General features: G+C 43.9%; 1 protein-coding gene across 1 annotated transcript; it reads right to left on the bottom strand.

The window, feature by feature from the left end:
- Positions 1 to 3,537: 3,537 nt before the first annotated feature.
- LOC310786963 (pre-mRNA-splicing factor CWC25 homolog) lies at positions 3,538 to 9,658 on the bottom strand. The gene is made up of 8 exons (XM_083648294.1): positions 9,584 to 9,658; positions 8,213 to 8,437; positions 8,014 to 8,083; positions 6,562 to 6,704; positions 6,265 to 6,337; positions 5,940 to 6,121; positions 4,108 to 4,275; positions 3,538 to 3,883 (listed from the first exon to the last, which is right to left on the bottom strand). Exons 2-8 carry the CDS (start codon positions 8,434 to 8,436, stop codon positions 3,748 to 3,750), a joined length of 996 nt encoding a protein of 331 aa, XP_083504420.1. The 5' UTR covers position 8,437; positions 9,584 to 9,658; the 3' UTR covers positions 3,538 to 3,747.
- Between the last annotated feature and the right edge of the window lie 13,285 nt (positions 9,659 to 22,943).

Below are 22,943 nucleotides of genomic sequence, written 5' to 3'. Positions count from 1 at the left end.
GAAACCTACAGGCTAACTCATTGCTACATGCTGAAAATGGCAAGTTTTGAAGAAAATTTGGATTGTGCAATAAAGAAGGCCTGCTCGGCACTTTCGGTGGATGGTTGTAAAGATATCAAGAGAATATGTTTAGAACATTTGCTGTCTAACGACTTTATGCCTGTGAGCTCTCCTCCTCCTGTGTAAATGTTCCACCGACACAAGTTCCACCCCGAAACTATTTTCCAAGGGCACTAACGCTAAGCACCGCCCAAGACGAGGATGATTAGCTAACCCAAACAGACCATTTTTTCGCAATCCCACAATGGAAACCTGCGACGCCAGACTCTCTGACGGAAAGGAAGAGAGGCTGGCTAGCGAGACAAGCGTCCGAACTGGTCTGCACCGTTCTTTTAATACATCCATGGTCTGCACCGTCTGAACTCTGAACTCAAAACTGTGCGCATACGGTGTGCGTGAGCTGATTGGTCACGGACACGACACGCGCAAACACCGTGATCCGATTGGCCGACGCGCGGTCGCCAAAGTCAACGTTACTTTCTGCTTCATCATGTATCATGCTATACTTAGAAACAGGAGAGACCAGAGACTAAGACGTAAAACAATATTTTTTATTAATACTGAAATATCCACAATCAGCTTCCACAGGCGGTAGAAAGAAATTAGCCTACCAAATGAGCCAGACCAAATATCAGGCTCAACTGAGTGGGCAAAACTTTACCTATGCAAAAATTGTTTATAGGGTCACTATACTATAGCCTAAGTGAATTAATGATAGCCTAACCTTTCCACAGGAGTAGCTTCATATTTATTTGAGATTTTCACCTATTATGGGCACCAGACAATAGAAAAATGAAGTTTCAACTTAACAGAAATTTACTAAATTTCCCACAGCTTACTTCCTGTTGCAGTGTTTGCTAGTACAATAACTGACATGATATAAGCTCGGGTTCCAAACTGTTATAGTGACACAATTCTGTGAAAACGATCTATAACATTCCCATAAGGACCCATTAGTTCAGTTTACTGTTCTTAGTGACCTTATTGTATTTTTTCAGTCATAGGAGTAAAAAAAAAATCTAGAGAAAAAAATTGAAGGTAAACACAGTTAAGATTAAAATAACTTTATTAGTTCCAGAGGGATTAAGAGGGAACTGCATGAAACCACAATAACAAATAACAAAATAACAATAACAAAATTTCTGCAGAGTCTGACCTTTACAGAGTGAAAATCCTTCTTTAATATGAATCTGGTGCAGACAGACAAATAGACCTTCTGCACCACCTCTCACATGGATTTGGAGGAATTATATACATATATACATTCTATATATACTAGGCATCTCGTGCGCCCAATTACTAGGCTCGCCCGCTGCGCGGCCTCGCCTGCCCTGCAGCTCGCATACACAGCTCAGCTGCTATGCGGCATCGCCAACAGCTCGGCTGCTGCATGGCATCACCTGCTCTATTGGCATGTGCAGCAAACAATTGCTCAGAGGCCGTTGCCTCTCCCTTTTATAAAGAAAACATCACAATTGCTCGAGTGACTGATGATTTCACAATGCCTATGACATCATCAGTGATGTGATAAGCTGATAATGATATCCACGATGACATCATCGTGATGGGACAAAAATAGAAGCAAACAGACAAAGCCCACTTGCTCCCTTTTATACTGTATGATGATATATAAACTTTTCCCGGCTGGATTCTTTGCATTATATATAAACTTTTCCTGGCTGCGTTGTATAGAAATGCGTATAGTTACGCTGTTTTGAACCAAATCGGAATAGAACATCAGATGAAACTGTAATTATGGTCAATAGTTTCACCTGCTATACAAACACTGAACAATGCAGAACGTAGTTTCAAGAACACAAACAGAAAGAGCAGCACAGTTGAAAGTTGACTAATGTTCCACCATGGAACCACATTGTATTCAGACAGATCTCCTCAGAGCCAGAAAAAAAGAGTCAGACAAAAAGTGTCAAGGCAACAGAACAGTTAGCAGTTCAATCTGCTTCCTCTGCTTTACTAACTAAACACATTTGAATATCAATTTCCTGTTGTTATTTTTCCCTTTTCTGCCTGTTTATAGTTTCCCAACTGTACTCAGCTGTTCACTCAGAAACAGGCTGACTGTGAGCCTAGCTAGATCCAACTACCATAATCAACAATCAACCACAGGCCACAATTATATTAGTGTATATAAAACAAAAACTGAGTAATTAAGGGCTTTCTCCCTATGTGTCTTTTACCACAGACAGCAAAAATGGTTACTCTCCATTGTGGCTCTTTGTGTGATTCTTCACGTCTTTTACAACCAACACTTTTTTACCACAGACTGAGCAATTAACTGGTTTCTCGCCTGTGTGGACTCTCATGTGTGGCTTCAAATGTGATTTGTGACTAAATCTTTTACCACAGATTGCACAATTAACTGGTTTATCACCTGTGTGGACTGTCATGTGTCTCAGCAGATTGCTCCTGTAGTCAAATCTTTTATGACAAACTGAGCAACTAAAGCCTTTCTTCACCTGTGACTAAACCCGACTGAGGTTCAAGAGTTTCCGTCATAAATCATCAGTGTCTTCAGTCTCAGGTTCAGAAGAGTCTGAAGTCTTGCACTTTTTTCCGGCACTAGTTGGTTGTAAATGGATCTAACTTCATGGCTGGTTCTGATACTCCACAATCCTCTCCATCATCTTCTGTCTTCATCTGGTCAGTTGAGCTGCTACTGGCTAGAGTCTCTGCCTCTCTGTTCTCCTCAATTTGGCTTTGATGAAGCTGTGAGGACTGAGGCTTCTCTTAATCATCTTCAATATTCACAGTCAGTGACAGGAGTGAATGTGAACTGGGAGATATCAGCCTCCTCTGGCCCTTGAAGCTGATCTCTCTCCTGACTGGTCCAGAGGTCCTCCTTTTCCTCTTTAATGTGTGGGAGCTCTGGGTCCTCCTGAAGCTGCTCTCCCTCCTCGGTCCTTATCTTTAATGTGTGGGGGCTCTGGCTCCTCCTGAAGCTGCTCTCCCTCCTGCCTCCTAAAGCCACCTTTCATTTGGACATATGCACAGAGGAATGTTTTCTCCTCAGATGACACTCCTTCAGGAAAGATGCCTGCTTGCATTCTTTAATCTGTGCTCTAATATTTGGATTATTACAGAAGTCTTTAGGTTAGCTGTACTGACAAATTCACAAAGCTGTAGAAAGACACTTTCTGTTCAATCCACAATTTATCAGTAAAAGGTTGTCCCATACTTCTTCTATTCTCTATTCTATGGTAAAACAGTGACACCTCTACGGCTGAGACAGAAGGCTGATGATGACCTGCTAACTGAGAAAACTTCTAAAAGTAATGCAGTTAGCTGGACTGCCCCGTTACACTGGAGGGGTCTGGCTCGCATTTCAGCTTCAGCGGCGGCTCTGTGGCATCTGACGCAGGCACGAGGGAGGATGACTGAGGAGGGGTGGGGCTGTCAAAGCCCTTATCCATCCTCCCGTCTCCGTTTACCCTCTCCTCGCCGTGCCCTGGCGGGGACTCGTGCGTGCGCATGTGCTTGGCCAGGTGGTCGTTGCGCATAAACACTCTGGGGCACAAGGCACAGCTGAACTTCTTGGCACCAGTGTGCGTCTGCAGGTGGCGCTGCAGTTCATCAGAGCGAGTGAAGCGCTTCCCGCAGAAGAGCCAGTTGCAGACGAACGGCCGGTCCCCGCTGTGCCAGCATAGGTGAGCCTTCAGATGGGATGTCTTAGCGTAGGCGTTGCCACAGTTGTGCATGTGCTTCCTCCTGCTGTCGTCCGTACTCTGACCGCTGTATGGAGTGGATGTTCCTCTTCACTCTGTCCTCCAACGAAGAGCTGGAAGCGCTCTCCAGCTTCATGTTGCTACAGGAAGGAAAGGTAAGCGTTAGTGAAACTCAAACATATACCAGGTAAAATAAGAAGTAGAGCACGGGCTGTCTTTCCTTATTTCATGATTATCCATATTAGCTGACGCACCAAAAATAAACATCAGAATCCTGTTTTTTGTGGATGTGGCGACGACACAACTAAATACATTAAAAATCGTCACTGATTATCTGCGTGTCTCTATGTTACCCAGGACTTACTGGATGAAGCCAGGATGGCGGTCATGCTTAGTACTTTGTTCCCGCTGCTTCTCCTGCTCATATCGCCTCTTGTTTCTTTTGATGTTATCCTCTCTGTCCTCCTCTCTCTGCTTGGCAAAGTTCATCATCTCCTCCCTCTTCCGCTCCAGCTCTTCAGCAGAGAGTTGCCTACAAATAAACAGGAAGACATTATGGTGAAACACAGTGGAATGGATTCAATGATTAACCAAGTAGATCTGGCGATATGGGTTGAAATCAATATCCCAATACAGATTTTTCTCAATATGGATATATATATATCACACCTAGCCATCTCGCACGCTACGCGCGATCGATTCCTAGGCTTGGCCGCGTGTCCTGCAGCTCGCATTCAGCTCGGCTGCTGTGTGGCCTTGCCTGCCATATTGGCACGTGCACAATTGGCTCTTTCCCACCACATTTTACAGCCCTGCACAGCCCGTCACCACTCGCCTCTACTTGTTTCAACTCGATGGACGTTCTGTTTCGACCGCCGTTCATCTGCCCCCGCCCACCCCCGCCCGTCATAGCGATATCTGCATATCTGTCCTTCGCTTATAGCCGAAGTAGGCTATAACATAACATTACAATTAAATCCATCCACAGAACTTTTAAACTGTTTATGAAATACTGGTGCCTCTAAATGACCTACAGTGTACATGGGCGAATGTGACAATCGACCAGGAGAATGGATATCACTCACAGGCATGGGCTGCGCTGTGCGGGGACGGGAGAGGCGCAACAGAGTGAAGCCTCTACCCCGCGGCCTCTAGGCAAGACCGCGGCTTCACCAAACACCCGCTGCGGCCTAGCGGAGCGCTGCAGCCTCCACTCAGCTACAGAGCTCCCTGAGCGAGCAGCAGACTTTTTTCTCAGACAATTGAACACCCGCCACGATTTTATTTCACCGGAGGCAAAGGCAGCAATACAAAGACTGATGGAAATATACATAACAGAAGAGAAGCCCACTAAACTGGTATGCAGCCGCCAGCATTGCATATGACAGTCAGTAGACAGAGTAAACACGATTCTGCCGGACCAATCAGTCGTCTACAATGTTTTCACGTCACCGTATGAACCCGGGTTCGCAGAATAGAACCCCGACGAGGCAGGGACGAAAAGTAGCACGACTCAGCCCCAAATCAAACCGGGCTGGGCCGGTTTTTACCGATGGGATGAGACCATTTATCGAGTCGAGCGGAGCGGGACCGCGCTACTACCTGCGGTGGAATTGGGCCAAATGTCTCCCACAGTCTCTCTCCCCCCCCCTCTCTCTCCATCAGTCTTTCCCCCCTCCCCTCTCTCTGCCTGAGTCTCTTGTGAGCCTCAGACTGATGACATCACTGATGACATCAGTGTGTGTCTGTCTCTTGTGTGTATATATGTGTGTGTGTGTGTGTGTGTGTGTGTGTCTCTCTCTCTTGTGTGTGTATATGTGTGCATCACTGATGATGTCACAATGCCTCTGACATCACTGATGATGTCACAATTTATAACATCACTGACGATGTCACAATTTATGACATCACTGATGTCATCAGTGAGACAGATAGAGGCACAGAGCCGCAGCTCCCTATACTGATGATGATAAGGCACATGTATGCAAAATGACATGTAAATCATTTCAAATATTCCTTGAAATGTTTTGTCAGAGTAAGAAAAAAAATGCTTATGTTATCATCAATCTAGATGCCAGAATTGTGTCACAATAACCATAGCATCACAATATGTTCCCAATTAAAGATGATAGACAATAATATTGAAATCTCGCCCGGTGATAATACAAGTTCAGTGTTAACTCTGCGGATTGTTACTTGGATCTGTGGTTGTTTTGTCGGTGGTAGCGGTCCTGTGGACTGGGAGCTCGTTGCTGGACCTTCCTGTCGGGTCTGTTTGAGGAGTGGTTCTCCCTGTTGATCCTGTGAGGTGATCGGGAGCGGCTCCTCTCGTGGCGTCCTGAGTGAGCAGAGGACTGGTGATGTCTTCCAGCAGGGACCTGAGAAGAGATTTCACAGTTAGGACTTGGTAGTGTGCTGCTACAGTGAGTTGAGCAACTGAAACTGCAGGATGCATCTGAATTACATGTACATGATTACGATAGCAGTGGTATTACCAGACACTGGTTTGCTGCTCTCTTACCTGTAGCCCATAGCTTGAAACATGGTGAGAATGAGATTTGGCAGCGACTGAAGATTCATCTTTTGGATGTGACCTGAGAACAGATGATAGACCCTAATTACAAACTGCTTCCACTTGAATGAGACACAAGTTTAACTAAATGAAGCTAGATGTCGCTTAGACCCCATTTACACCCGATATCGCTTAAACACATAAAAATGCAACTGTGAATGCACCCACGCCGCACTGAGGATGGATTGTAGTCCAATCGCCTAAATCTAACTGCTACAACTTTGATTGATAATTGAGATCAAATACCTGTATTTTTTGTAATTTTCCTCCTCTGCACTTGAACTTGTGCTCCTTCTCTTATGCTTCTTCTCCTTTCTCCGCTCTTTGTCTCCCTTCTTCTCCTTCTTCCTCTTCTTTTTCTTGTCTTTCTTTTCAAGATTCTGGCGCAGCTGTGAGAGATCAGACAGATGTTTAGCCTCTCTCCACTATTTTCACACTAGCAGCTTCTCAGTCATGCACCAAGAGAACACAGAGACTACTAAATCATGGTTGCAATATTGTACCATTTTTCTACCTTGACTGTTGTTATCTTGTATTAACACATTCAGTGCCAAGGACGTCTGTGGACGTCCTAAAAAAAAGTAACGAGGAGTGCCAAGGACGTCTGTGGACGTCCTAAAATCATAATTCATATTATTCCATAATTCTGCTGTTTAAGGTCGTACCTAGCCAGTGAGCATGAATCCCTTCAAGGGATCACACGGCGCCACCTTAAACATCGTCACAGGAGCTGCTCCACCCACCTCAGATCCTTTACTTTGTACAGGAGACAGCGGAGAAAGTGGAAACCGATGCATGCTTTCTGCCAGAGCCGTATATATTGCTCTGTCTACAGCGGACAGTGGGCTCGGCTGCATCCGCGCTCACAACTGAGCTCTTATGCTTCTATCTATCTCCACACGATTTCCTAGAAAGCCAGCATCCGAAGCCGAACGGCCAAGCCTTTTCGTTCAGTTGCGTTTGCCAGCGCGCATCATTTCCTTCTTGATGGGCGCTGGGATCTGTCCGGGGCAAAAACGAGAAAACAAACTCTGTGCGTGTGGGAGGAGCCCGCAGCTCAGAGGTGGAGAGGGGAGAGGGGGGAGGGGGGGGGGGGGGGGGGGAGGGGTGTGTGGCACACAGGCTTCACAGAAACCACACCACACGCCACCACATCAGAAAACACCAGCCAGAGTCAGTGAATGTGCTCGAAATTAGAGTGCAAAAGGTATTCATAAAAGGGCCTATATCTTGGAAAGTAAAAAAAAACGACAGAAAACCCTTGAAAGTGCACTTTTTTGAGAGGCTGTAATTTCATAATGGAACTGTCTAGAAACAAAATTTCTTCTTTGGAAGAAGCAGGAGTGTTCAATGTTTCATTAAAGTCCAGCCCCGTTAATATAGCCATAATTGAAAAAATTCTATAGCTGTTTTCAACTGAATGGAAGTGAATCTGGCACAGGCTCCAGACAATTTTACTGAAGCGCTGTGGCACTGAATGTGTTAACAAAGTTAGTGGAAACATTGTTGAAAGAAATTTCACTAGCAGTGACACTGATACCAGTGACCACTGATTGCAGACAAAAACTAGATTCAAATGTTGATTACTTACAATAAGTTAAATCTGTAACTTTTGTTTGGAACAAAAACAAGGTCTAACATTTGCTGTCAACATCCAACACATATAAACACTTCAAAACAGTTACACAATCATTTTACCAATTCTTTGATTTTCTTCATCTTCACTGGATTAGTCAAGACTTCTCTCTCTTGTTCTTCCTCCCGTTTCCTTAAGACAAAAACAAAACATAAATTAGATGATTTGCACAGGGACAGAACATAATAAAATTATCTGGCCTATGTGTGACTTTAATAGGATTTGGGAAGTGTACAAGCTACAAGAAGGAACATGACTAACCTGATTTCAAACAGGGGATCTTCCCTAATCTTGGCAGCCAGGTCGAGGTTGGAGGCAGGGGTGGTAGGGTTGAAGATGGAGCCAGGCAGGAGGCCGGTTTGGGCGGATGGACCGCTCTCAGCCTCCTCATACTGCTCAGTGATCTGCTTGTCGATGGGACGTCCCAGCAGATACTCGTCCCTGGACACCTGACCACTGGGGCCCTGGTACATCCAGTCGGTCATCCTATACACACACACACACACATTTGAATACCTTTATTTGTGTTCCCATTTAGACAAAAAATCCTTGAACACAAACAATAATAGATGCACAATCAATGGGAAATCTTATAGTGACAGATGTATCTAGTCTGAATCTATGGATAAAGGAAACAGCGCCTCCTCCAAATGTGGTGACTGCCAATTATTGCAAAAATAGAGCAGAATTTGGCCAGAGCCTTGGCTCTCGGTCTGGGCAGTCCTGCCCTCTGCACTGCAGGCCACTTAACGTTTCTGCTCAAACACAGACCACCCAATCAAACCACAGACACTTTTGGCACTGTTTGTGCCAAAAGCTACACAAACGGTGTGGATATTCCATAGAACATTTTAAAATGAACCAGAATCACAATGTTTGTTTACAATAATGTCCCAGTAGAGAATGCCTAATGGGGCAAGATTAACGTTAAATAAGTGTATCCAAAGTCTGCATTGATTCATTTCAGAATTAACCCAACTGTATCATGTCATCAGGGCAAGCCAATCAGAGGTAACATAGACTGTCTTGTCAAGTACAGTAACATTAGTGGGATCCTGGCCGACTCCACGGTCCACTGTCTTTAAAGCGATCAGGACGGGGAAAAAAGTTTAACTAATATGAATGTAGTTGAACTACCAGCAAGCTGCTGCAAAGTGTAGTTAAACTACGTCGTTCAAATACATGCAATGTAACGTTAGTACTTCGTGCAGCGAGGCTGAGGGCGTTTACAACAGCTAAGCATAACGTCTAGCATAACATTTAGTCTGTAACCAACGTTAGCTAGCTAGCTCTCATTAGTTTACTAGTCATGTAACGACCAACCAACCGAATGAGAGCTAGCTAACGTTACAGACGGTTAATAACGATACGGTTATCTGTTGTAAACGCCATCATCCTCGCCTCCAGACAGAAAGTGCTAACGTTACATTGCATGTATTTGCCGTTTTCATAAAAGTCCATCTGAAACACCGAGAAAGAAAAAGCAGCTACGCTAAGCAGCTAGGCAGACGAACAGAGAAGCATCGACTAGCTAACTGCTAGCTAATGTAGCGTACGAACCTGGGAACTCTGGCTCAGCACTTTACCTCTGGTGCAACTCGAGCTAAAGCGCCTGAGTGGGAGTTGTCTTACTTGGTCCTGCAGGTTCTTGCTCCACAAATCTCAGATGTAGCATTAAATGTAACCGTCGTCAATCGTGTCTTCTGACTTTACCGTCTTCAGTTGTGGCTTGAGCTCAGAGAGTCTGGCGCCGTACGAAGATCAGCCCGCCCCTGCTCTAAAGCTGCTCTCCCATTCGAGCGGCTGTTTCGGTGGCAGCAGGATATCCGCTCCCCCGCTTGCAAGCTCTGTCACGCTCTGTTCATTGGCTCCGACCATATGTCAATCAGATCGGCTTCCGCTCCCATGTGTGTCGCTGTAATGCTCCCGCCGAACGCTAACTAGCTAGCGTAGAAAGCTAACGGCAGAAACCTACAGGCTAACTCATTGCTACATGCTGAAAATGGCAAGTTTTGAAGAAAATTTGGATTGTGCAATAAAGAAGGCCTGCTCGGCACTTTCGGTGGATGGTTGTAAAGATATCAAGAGAATATGTTTAGAACATTTGCTGTCTAACGACTTTATGCCTGTGAGCTCTCCTCCTCCTGTGTAAATGTTCCGCCGACACAAGTTCCACCCCGAAACTATTTTCCAAGGGCACTAACGCTAAGCACCGCCCAAGACGAGGATGATTGGCTAACCCAAACAGACAATTTTTTTTGTTTCCACGGTAACGTGCTTGACTTTTAATTTGATAGGTTTGTTATTAGAATGTAATCCATGAACCATTTTAGATTTAAAGCATAAACTATTTTCGTTGAACTATGAAGATTTAGCAAAAAAAAAATTTTTTTTTTTTTTTTATTACATTACATTTACATTACGTCATTTAGACATGTGCACCTATGTGCAGTGAATATGCCACTGTCTCTGACTTGTCTTATCACTATACTGCCTTATTGCTTGTTGTGTCTCTTGTTGTTTTTGCACTCATATGCCCTGTCACATTTGTACTATGTTGTAAACGGAGTCCTCAGCACAATAATTTCACACGTGATACTTGTACCATGGAGTGACAAAAAAAAAAAAAAAATCTTGAATCTTGAGTCATAATCAAATATATTTTATTATTAATAAGAACTGACGCTGTAGGCTACATTGTTCAACATCAGCGCACAGCAAATCTGCCATTTTGGAGAGACTATGCTACCTCTGATTGGTTGTCATGGTTCGGGCCAAGATGGCGGGAGCGCTGTTGTAGCAGGATGCAACTTATGATTGATTCGTGAATATTATTTTTTATGTGTGCTGAACGTGAGTGGTGCGTCTCTCTCTCTCTCTCTCTCTCTCTCTCTCTCTCTCTCTCTCTCTCTCTCTCTCTCTCTCTCTCGAAAACTACGTAATGGCTGCAGGCTCGCGCTGTTGCAGCTTGTGCTCGTGCCTGATGTTGTCTAGCAACGCGACCAAACGAAGATGGAGGCCAATTTACAAGGTATCGTACATTAAATAGCTATCTTATGGCTTGATAACAAAATGTTTTGATACGTTTTAGCTATAACTGAAGCTCTGTTAACGCGTTTTGTTTTGTCTCTTCACCCAACAACAACTCCCAGTTAAACTCCCAGTCAGAGCCCGCCCCATGAAGTAACTAACATTAGTTCAACAGTTAGCTGGAAATGCTATGGTGTGTTTTACAGAGAACACAGCTGACATAGGAGAGCCATGACGACGGTGGGAATTTGGAAAGGATTTTTATTCCTAAACACTTTCGAAGCAATTAAATCAACACATAACTTTCAAAACTAAACTAGCCTATATGTATTATTACAGACTAGTAAACGAGCACGCGCTGTTACGCACATGCATGGTGGGTATAATGTGGAAAAAACCTTCTAAATGTATTGTAAACGTTACTTCTCTGTTGACACGTTTTTTTTATGCTGTAGTGTTTTTTTGAAGAGCAGCCATCAGCCTCCAAGAGTAGCTGAAGTAGCTATTTCCAGTTCATGCACCTTGGATTAAAGACAGTATACAGGCAGCAGACCACACTGAGACCCAGATGCAGACACTTAGTTACAGTAGTTTCAGTGGTTTACTTTGGATAGAGAAGGGGAAATACAGAAACCCAGGCAGATCTGGCAGGACCACCAAAAGGTCCCAACGGAGAACCAGGCACAGTTGACAGTGACTTTTTCTTCTTTCAATATGAAACTTATGGAGTAGAAAAGGCTCTGGCCATGTGTGTGTATGTGTGTGTGTGTGTGTGTGTGTCCCATCTCCCCTCAGGGTCTCACACTGAGCAGCCAGTGGGACAGCAGCAGGCTGAGGAGATGTCAGGCTCCACACTCCCTGCAGACATGTTCTAGACACTGAAGAGAGTCCAGCTGTGTGTGTGTGTGTGTGTGTGTGTGTGTGTGTGTGTGTGTGTGTGTGCGTGTGCGTGCATGTGTGGGCAAAGTTTGCGTTCGTTCAGGGGGTTCACTGAACCTCCAGTGGCCATAGCCAAAAAGGCATGTAAGGATTTAAATATGTTTAATAACACAGAACTCATATTTTATTGTAATGCCTTGTTCTAGCTTTAGTTATTAGGCTAGTTAACGTTAGTTTGCTCCTCTCTCTCCACGCATCCTCCAAGTCCATGCGGACTCCAGAAACTAGTATAAACAGACGACTTGTCCATGGTGTCCACAGCGGTCCATGTAGTGCAGCGTTGCGCCTCGGCGATCGGGAGTAGCCTATATGTATGTATGTATGTATGTATGTATGTATGTATGTATGTATGTATGTATGTGTGTGTGTGTTGGTTTGAGTGACCTCTGACCCCTGACCTTTCCCCTCCCTGGCCCCAGAGTCGGACTCTGCCAGTGGCTCGGTGAGCAGCGTCAGCGAGGAGGAGAGTGGCTCGGGATCAGAGAGCGAAGAGAGCGAGGAGGCCTCAGAGTCTGAGGAGGAGGAGAAGAAGAAGACGACAAAGATAGAATTAAAGAAGCCCGTGCAGGAAAGTGAAAGGTAGCTCATGTTTCTGTTTATTAATCTATCGTGCACCATTGGACTCGAGTCACAGTTTTTACTCGTTCTCCGCCATCGACGCACATCGTCCTCATCTGACCTCTGCTTTCCTTCCCAGCGAGCAGAGCAGCGAAGAGGAGGAGAGGAAGATCAAGAGGAAGAGCAAACCACAGAAGGGCGAGTCTGAGTCTGAATCTGAGGAGGAGGAGAGCGAGTCTGAGAGCAGCCAATCAGAGTCGGAGGAGGAGGAGTCGGAGGCAGAGGTCAAAAAGAAAAAGAAGGTATTGATAGCGAATGTATTCTACAGAAAACATATCTACCCTATAATATACAGAAAGTGAGTTTTGCATTAAAGAAAATCTCCTTCTAAAGTGTTGAATGTCAAATCTAAAACGGCATTCAATTCCTTGATTTGTTACATTTAAAGAGTATTATTGTACATTGTACAATGAAACAATGAGATTGAGTCTTTAAAACACTTGTACACAATAACATGTAAATCAGTGTATATATTAATATTAATACTATATTTATTTGATCTTTTCCCAGACAACTGCCTCTAAACCTCCTTCCAAGCCTGCCAAAAAAGAGATCAAGAACGAGAATGAAAATCTTATGTCTCTTCTTGACCTGGATGATTGTAAGTTATTCCACTCCTGTGTTAACATCGCAGCTTTGGAGGATGCATGCACTAATTTTAACAAGTCTTAATTAACTGTTCGTTTTATCCGTGCAAGCTGATTGGTCAAGGACGTTTCCAACCATGTGATTATTTCCATAAATCATGGCTAGATTGATTGTGAAAGCCATGAGAACAGCAAGTGTGTCCTTCACTGGGATTGTGGTGATATCTATCTGACTAAAACAGTCATACACGTCATTATGGTAGAGAGCACCCACTTAGGTATTATTGCTGTAATGGATAGTACTCAAACTCTCCTCTATGGAAGAAAGGGTATACTATTTTTTATTATGCCTCCGCCGGCGATAGCCAGGCCGGAGGCATTATGGTTTCGGGTTGTCCGTCCGTCCGTCCGTCCGTCCGATGTTCGTTAACGCGATTTGCTTCAAACGCCGACTTGGACTAAAGGATGAAGTGATTAGATTTTGGTGGTCAAAGGTCAAAGTTCAAGGTCACTGCGACCTCACGAGCGCCATTTCCAAGCTCGTTAACGCGATATCTCAGGAAGGCCTTGACGGAATTTCTTCCAATTTGGCTCAAAGGACTCAAGGATGAGCCGATTAGATTTTTGTGGTCAAAATTCAAGTCACTGTGACCCCACGACTGCTCGTTTTTGATTTTATTTTATTTTATTTTATTAGACAATATGCAATACATGAGACAAATACTGCAGTGTCAGGGATAAAACGAAAAAGTCCAGGACTTATTTCCATCGTTGTCCCTGTTGTGACGAGTGTCCCCTGTGGAGACAGGCATCTGTAAAGTGCAATACAAGTGATGAATACAACATTAAAAATGGGTTAGGGTTAGGGTTAAATGACAAAAAAAACATAATATATCAATATCTAAAAGTGCTCAACTTCAGTCAGAGCGAAAACAATAAAAAACAAACAATAATATCAGCAAATCAACAACATATCACAATACATGACAATTAGAAATGGCAGGTTATGCAGACAGGTTGCTAAAAAGCTGTTTCTTAACCTTTGTTTTAAAAGCCACCTTACTTTCTGTTTCTTTGATTGGGAGAGGCAGTTTGTTCCACTCCACAGCACCGGAATAGATAAAAGATACTCTACCTGTCAATGTCTTATGCTTGTGGAGGGCCACATTTCCTACACTTGCTCTTGTGTTGTGTCCATGTGCAATTTTCTTAAAATAATTGTTAAAGTATTCCGTTGCTCTATTGTTTAAAATCCTATGTACCATAGTAAGTTGAAGCTGTCTGGCCCTGTCCTCAACTGGTAACCACTGGAGATGAATAAACTGAGCCTTCCCCACGTGGCTTCTGTGGTTAAGGCCCAGAACTACTCTAATCAGTTTGTTCTGTGCCACCTGAAGGTTCTGTTTCAGGGCTTTGTTGAGGCCCCAGTACCAGGAACTGATGGCATAGTCAAGGTGGCACTGGACTAAACATGATCCTAGGATTTTCAGGCATTCCCTGTTGAGCAGTCTGGACTTCCTGGCTAAAAACCTGGTTTTGGCATTTACTTTGCCTAAAACTTTTAGTGCCATGGTGGCGCCCCCTAATGTACCATCAAGGAAACAGCCTAGGTATTTGACAGAGGGCTTGGCTGTTATGGATACCCCTCCAGAGGTTAGCTTGAGTTTGGTCTCCTTACCTAATCTATATTTGGAGCCAAAGAGAATAGACTCCGTCTTTCCCATGTGTAACAGCAACCTATTGTCACATAGCCAAATTTTTATTTGTTCTAGGTTGTCGGTCAGAATATCTTGAATCTGCGTTAGGTTTTTGTTTGATACTAAAATTGCTGAATCGTCTGCATATAAAAATAAATGACTAGAGCAGGCAGCTTTCATATCATTAATATATAGTAAGAAGAGCAAAGAGCCGAGCACACTCCCTTGGGGGACCCCACAGGAAATAGGCATGGCCTCGGATAGTACCCCGCCGACATCCACCTGTTGATCCCTCCCTGTCAGGTATGACTCCAGCCACCTAGTGGCAGAGTTGGCTAACCCAAGAGCCTTCATTTTACATAGGAGAATACCATGGTCGACAGTGTCAAAGGCTTTTTGCAGGTCTAGTAAAACTAGACCGCACATTTTCCCAGCATCAATTTCCTTCCTAATGAAATCAGTAAGATATAAAAGACCTGAATCGGTTGAACACGATTTTCTAAAGCCAGACTGTTGCTCATAAAATAAATTTTGATCACAAATGTATTCATATATTTGATCATACACCACTCTTTCAAAAACCTTAGAAACTACACTCAAAATTGAGACTGGTCTGTAGTTGCTAGGGTCTGACTTATTTCTTTTTTATAGATAGGTGTTACTTTTGCGTGTTTAAAATCAGTAGGTACTTCTCCTTGCTCTAGAGAAAGGTTAATCATATAAGTTATACATGGGGCAATTACAGAGGAAGCATCTCTCAGGAATCTAGCATTAATGCCATCAAGCCCAGTAGCCTTTTTAATCTTAAGCTCACTTAGCATCTTGTCCACATATTCAATTGTAACCTTTCTAAAAGAAAAGGCTCCTTCCTTAACACCCAGGTTACTGTAGTGTTTGGTGACAAAGTCCTTACCGTACTCTCAAGTCAAGTCAAGTCAAGTTTATTTATATAGCCCTAATTCACAAGCATGTCTCAGAGGGCTTCACAGAAAGTATGTCTAGCTGATTCTAGCTAACACACAGTAACAAGAATATACAGAATAAAGATAACATTTGAACATTTGAAGAAAGCAGGAGAGTGGAGGAGGGAGGGAGAGGGGGGAGGTGGGGAGAAAATAGGAAATGTGGAGAGGTGGGAGGGCGCAGGGGAAGGAGAGCAGTGGGAATGTGAGAGAGGGGAGAGGACAGAGAGGAGGAGAGAAACAGAGAAGGAGAGGTGGAAGGGTACAGGGGAGGTAGAGTAGAGGTAGGGTCTAGTCCTGTCCTGGCCGGCAATTTGGAGACAAGGTTGCTGGCAACAGAAGTGAAAAAAGTGTTAAAAATAGTTGCAACTTTGCCTTTATCAAATTCTACTCCATTATCGGTGTGCAACCCTATGTTTGCCACATTGGCCTTGCAGTTTGAATCCCCTCCACAGCCCAGATCTTTAAGTGTCTTCCATAGCTTTGAGGGGTTATTACAGTTCTCTTTGATTGAGTCAGCATAGTAGTTCTGTTTACTAGTCTTAATCATTTCCTGTGTCTTGTTTCTGTGCTTTTTAAAAAGCTCAAAGTCGCCCAGTACCCGTGATTTTTTAAACTTGGCCAGTGCTGAGTCACGCACCTTTATCATTTCCCTAATTGAGTTATTAAACCAGGGTTTGGTCCTCTGTTTGATTCTGACCTCTCTAAGTGGGGCTACCAGGTCTACCACTTGGAGAAATAAACGTTTAAAAATGTCCCACGCATCATCAATAACGCAGGAATTGAATATAGGGGACCAGTCTACTTTGTCCAGTAGAGATCGAAAGGTGTCAACAGAATAGTTTTTAAGTGATCTTATACGAATGGCCTTGTGTGCTGAAAATGAATTCCGGTGTCTCTTTCTTGTACAGTGGATGAGATAGTGATCACTAATTCCATATTGTATGACTCCACTGCAGGATATATTTGCTTTATCCGATACTAGAATAAGATCAATGGTAGTTTGAGACTTGTGGCATACCCGAGTGGGTTCCGAAATTAATTGAGTCAACCCAAATGACTTACAAAAGCTGTTAACACATTCACTGCCAGCCGTTTTTTTTTTACTGTAGGTAGGTTCTGCCAGAGGGTTTTTTTGAGGATTCTGGCTCATCTTTCAAGACCCGAGGATTCTTTTCTGCTAAGATTTTGTGAACACACAATATCTCAAAAGGACTAATAGAATGTGTGCTTTCTCTGTCTAAAAGAGTTAGTTTGTAGAGTTAGTAGTTATGTAAGCATTAGCAGTTGAATACAGCATGGTTTCAGCGTCAGAAAAATTATTCAGAGATAAACGGCTTTTTGTGAAATTCGATAGAACAGTCACTTTAACCATTCATTTTTGGCATCAGTAAGACGTCAGACATCTAAACAATAGTTTTGAACAGTAATTTCCTCCATAACAGCAGGAAACACCCCTCTGCTTCCAACTCCTCCCTCCGTGGGCGTTCTTCTTGGCTGCAGCGGCCGTGTCACAAGCTTGTCACCAGTCTCACTGCTTTGCTGCTGCTGTCCTGTGCCTGTCTGCGCGGCCGCTCTTTGAGGATGTAGGGATGGACTCGCTCGCTTCTTGGAGTTTTGGTTGAGAGCTTTGATGAAGCTTTTGCGATTCTGGTCATATTTATGCTGCGTGTTTCAAAGTGTGTTCCACCCGTAATCTATTATGCAAATGTACAATCCCGCACCGCCAGCAATCAGCGCGAAAACGAAAGCGTTTTCGCCAATCCATTTTCATGAGAATGGCTTCGTCACACTGCTTTTTGCTTGCCTTCCTCTAGTCAGGAAAGCACTGTCGCCACTTAGTGGGTCGGTGGAATGGGTTGTACACGTTGTACACGTCCAATACTTATATAAGAGATCTAAAAGGGTTAGATCAACGTTTTTTTCAATTTTTTTTTGACGTATTAATACGTCAGTGGCAGTGAACCGTTGGATTTTTTTTTGACGGATTAATACGTCATTGGCAGTGAACGTGTTAAATGCATTGTAACTAGTACATGATTTGTCAGTGACGTCAGTATTAAAATCCCCTAACAGCACGCATTCCCTCTCTGTGCCAGTACAATTATTTAGGAGCACTTCAAGGCTGTCATAGAACATATTATGGTTGGGTGGTCTATAACACACCCCTAAAAGTATCGGTTTTGTTTTCGGAAGAAAGATATCCAACAGTAGAACTTCAATATCCTTATCTGGCTCTGATTTGACATTATAGTTAATATCTGATCGAACGAAAACACACACACCCCCACCGTTACGATTTCGGTCATTCCTAATGATGGAATAATTGTCGATACTAATATCGGTGTCACTGATTGAGTCATCAAGCCAGGTCTCGGACAAACAGAATAATTCCACCTTGGATGTCCCGATCAGAGAACGGATTTCGTCAATTTTAGGGAGTAGGCTCCTCACGTTAAGATGAACGAAATGTAGCCCTTTCCTGGCAGCCACACCACTAAGTTCCATGAACGAGTCGGCGGCCGCTGTTGTCTCGGCTGTGGTCGTTAACGTTACCCGGCGTGCCATTCCCAGTCCGCCCGCTGTTGGATCCGGCTCCAGGCCCAGCACAGCCTCGCCTTCGCGTCCCACTTGTACTCAAGGATGAGCCGATTAGATTTTGGTGGTCAAAAATCAAAGTTCAAGCTCACTGTGACCTCACGAACGCTGAATTATTATTATTTTAACTTTGCGTAATGGAGCATATCATTACATTGAGAATAAGTAGATGTAAAAAAGGTCTATGTTTGTATCATGCATACATACAGTAAATGAAGACAGTAAGAAAGAAGGTAAAGTACACAAAAATAACAACTTGAGGACAAAAAAGCCAACAATAAGACAAGTAATCAGAACATACAACACACGCACGCACGCACGCACGCACACACACACACACACACACACACACACACACACACACACACACACACACACACAAAGAAAGGGTGAGAGACAGACTTATTTATAGCATTGGTCCAGTCAACATTATTGCCTTTAGCAGTGGACCCCTCAAGGCAAAATACGTCCATAAATATAACTGTCATACTTATCGCTGTATACAAGGTTTTCTTCGAGGTAGTCATCATTCAGAAAAATGAAAAACAGGAGAAAGACAGAAGAATCAAGAACTGTTTCCTTGATTCCCACAGGAGTTGGTGTAGCAAATAAATTAGATTTTTGCTAACGCACACTAGGTGTCATTCATGGGAAATATCATCATGGTAGAAAGACATCTTTGCTGAAACGTCCTGATGTTTACAGACTCACGCTCCCCTTTCTCTCTCCTTCTCTCCCAGTCAACCCCACTCCTAGCCTAGGTAAACCCAGCCCCCACGTGCTCTCTCAGTTCCCAGTCACTACCCACACACCTAGTGACTGAGAGCAGGTCTGAGAGCAGGTCACGTGGGGGATGGGTTTACCCAGGCTACCCCACTCCCTCTCCTCAAGTCATGCCCGTCAACAACTTTCTGTCCAGCAGCCTGGTGAGCGATCTGGAGGGCTTGTCTCTGACTGACACTGCTCTTGCCCCAGCGGTAAGTAACTCTTTCTCACCAACACCCACCAACCTCAGGACACGTGTGTGGTGATAGGTGCCAACAATGACACCCACCAACCTCAGGACACGTGTGTGATAGGTGCCAACAATGACACCCACCAACCTCAGGACACGTGTGTGATAGGTGCCAACAATGGCAAAGATGTTAACAAATCCAACATCAACAAAATACACATTTCTTGCTTCAACTTGACTGTTAGACAAATTATTGAAATAAAATAAGGCAAGGGAGACGGGCATTCAAATCAGGAAAGTGGAAAATATGAATGTGGGCAGAGCCAGGGTGTCACTGGCTGTCCTTCAAATCAGATTGGCCATCCTTGTTGCTTGCCCCCTACCTACACACACACACAATTTTCTTGTATGTCATTGTCAATGGCTTGTTTAACTCTGTTGTGTTGTTTGGATGATAAAGGTCAAATGAGTCCTTGCAGTAATAGAAACTTTATCCTGCATGTAACAATTTGCTTCTGAACATGTTCAAACGTATTTTCCGACTCTTGTGTGCACACAATCAAACAATCAAACTGTATTGCATTATAGTTTACATAGTAACTATTATTTATAACTGTTCTCAAAATTGCACATTTTCACAGATTGTTACCAATTTGTCATGGCCTTTACATGCACCACTACAATAATCCGGTATATTGAGAGGATCTGATGACATGATCCTGAGCACATGTGCACGCCCCCGCCCCCGCCCCCGCACGCACACACACACACACGCACGCACGCACGCACGCACACACACACACACACACACACACACACTCACGCACGCACGCACGCACGCACGCACGCACACACACACACACACACACACACTCACACTCACACTCACACTCACACTCACACGCACACACACCATTCAAAACAAACATATGCACCAGTCAGTTCCATTCCAAACTAATGTATTCCCTTCAAAGATATTATCTTCAAAAGGAATGGAAATATTTTGTTCAGCCTTCTTTGAAAAGAAAGATTTTTTAAGCGGTGCACCCGCTTCCATGCGTGACTTTGTGTGTATGAGCACAAGAGTTCACCTGGAGTTCACCTGAGATGTAGTCACCTGGATGGGGTTAGGGTTAGGCAGTTGTGAAAAGTCACCTAGGCAAATTCCTCTAGTGCGAGTGATGTCACTCAACTGTGTGTGTGTGTGTGTGTGTGTGTGTGTGTGTGTGTGTGTGTGTGTGTGTGTGTGTGTGTATGTGTGTGTGTGTGTGTGTGTGTGTGTGTGTGTGTGTGTGTGTGTGTGTGTGTGTTGTCACCTGAGATTTGGGTCTGGATTTGGGTCTGGAATGGATCGAGGCAACAAGGAAGAGGGGTGTGTGTGTGTGAAGTGATGTTATACCGAGTCGTAACCGAGTCGTAACCGAGTCCAATAACCCATGGCCATGGCCATGGGTTATTGGATTTATACAATGGCTGTGAACCAATCAGATTGCTTGATTTGAGAGAGCCGTTTTATAAATTTGCCACAACACACTGGCTCTCATGCTATATTGCTTAATTAACCAACTGGAAATAATGTCACGCAATTGCTCGACTGTGATGTCATCAGGTAGTTGTACTGTAGTCACCTAAGATGTAGTCACCTAAGAGGTCACCTGGAAGTGATGTCACTCAGGCAGGTGTGTGTGTGTGTGTGTGTGTGTGTGTGTGTGTGTGTGTGTGTGTGTGTGTGTGTGTGTGTGTGTGTGTGTGTGTGTTGAATGCATTTGCAATTGCCCAACTGTGATGTCACCAGGGATTTGGATTTGGGTCTTGATCGAGGCAACAAGGAAGAGGGTGTGTGTGTGTGTGTGTGAAGTGATGCTGGAAATGATGTCACGCAATTTCTCGACTGTGATGTCATCAGGCAGTTGTGACGTCAGCAGTGATGTCACTCGAGTAATTGTCTTCTTCTTAGTTAAAATTGGTCAAGTGGTGTCTATGTCTGCACCGCTTACTTCAGCACCTGGGTGTAATTTGTATTCTTAGAGCAGACAGTCGCGCTTCTTGCAGCCTCCCTGCTTAGTTACAAAACACTTAGACCCCCCCCCCCCCCATCTCCGACCTAGATCTACACCTGCTGGTGGGACTCAATCCTGGGTGTAATTCTTGTTTCAGAGATGGGAGGTCTTGACCACAACACCGTCTCTTATAAATAGCCTCAGTAATACAGTAATAAATGTGTGCTACCTGCAGTGGTGCAAAGAATACTAGCATGTCCTATTCAGTACTGACATTGCTACTTTGCTGATTATTTACTGAAGTAGAAGTAAAGAAAATGTAATTTTTGCACACCTAAAAATGAGTGACAGATGTGTAGGACAAAAAAGGTATATACTGAAGACATATAATCCCAGACACTGTCTACACTTGCATAATACTTTTAATACCTCATTGTATCACATCACATGGAACTGTTAGATTCCATGTGATTCTAAAAGGACAGAATAAAATACACAAAGGAAAGCCAGATTATTCCCCAATTTGTTGAGTTTCTGATTCTTATGGAGAGCCACAACATTGTACTCTAAGGGTTGTGATTTCAAATGTAATTGTATTATAAAATACAAATTTAATTGCAGGAACATGAATACTAAATGTACTTAGTTAAAGAGTGACCACATCCAAACTCGAACGTCTGGTGAAGCCTGACACCTAATGGTGAAAAATAGGGTGCTGGACTGGCCTTCTCTTATTAGCTGGTCTTTGTCCCGGGTGATGTCACCAGCTGTTGTACTATATTCACGAGTTTCCTGATGAGACCGTGGGTGCTTCCATGACACCCTCCCTGTTTCCAGCTGCTGTTGCCTGTTTCCGCCCAGGACCGTTCATAGTGAAAGAGACTGAAAATAATCATAATAATTGTTGTGACTTTGTACCTAGCTATGTCTTGTAATGGAGCCCCCCAGCACAATCATTTCACACGTGCACAACGGAGTGACAATATCTTGAATCTTGAAAGAGAGAGACCGCTAAAGCTACATTCAATGACTAAATAATAAGAGTTCCGGTTTGGACGTTTAGCCTTCAAAATAAAAGCGGCCGCTATGCAACCACATACTATTTTTAGACATTTCCGCTAAAATAAGGCCGTACAATTGACATTCACCTCGTTTTTGTAAAATATCACCACTATGCAACCACACAACGTTACTATTTTTAGCCATTTCGGATCAAATAAGCCAAACGTTCCCACTCTTTGACAGCGGCGCGCACCTCCTTGCTAGTGAAAACAATGTAAACAGGAAGTCGACATCCGGCAATCGCTGAGAATCATGGGAAACGTAGGTCCAGTAATAAGGTGAATTGAGGGGACATTCCAGGGCACAGAGACCAGCCAATAGCAGAAGGTCAGTTACCCCCCTACTTTTCACCATTAGGTTGTCAGGCTTCCCCATCGATTTAGTGTAGTTACTCTTTAAATCCACCCTTGGTGGTTGCTACTACTTGGTTAGTGACTGTCCCCCATTGTCTGGCCCAGGCCATCACTCCGTCCAGTGCACTGAGGAGCTTTGAGCTGCTACACCGCATCACAGGCGAGGGAGGGTCTGTCTGTGGAGTACTGCT

The sequence above is a fragment of the Poromitra crassiceps genome (assembly GCF_964638095.1).
Source record: "Poromitra crassiceps genome assembly, chromosome: 12".
Lineage (NCBI taxonomy): Eukaryota > Metazoa > Chordata > Actinopteri > Beryciformes > Melamphaidae > Poromitra > Poromitra crassiceps.
This window is presented reverse-complemented; position numbering and strand designations above follow the sequence as displayed.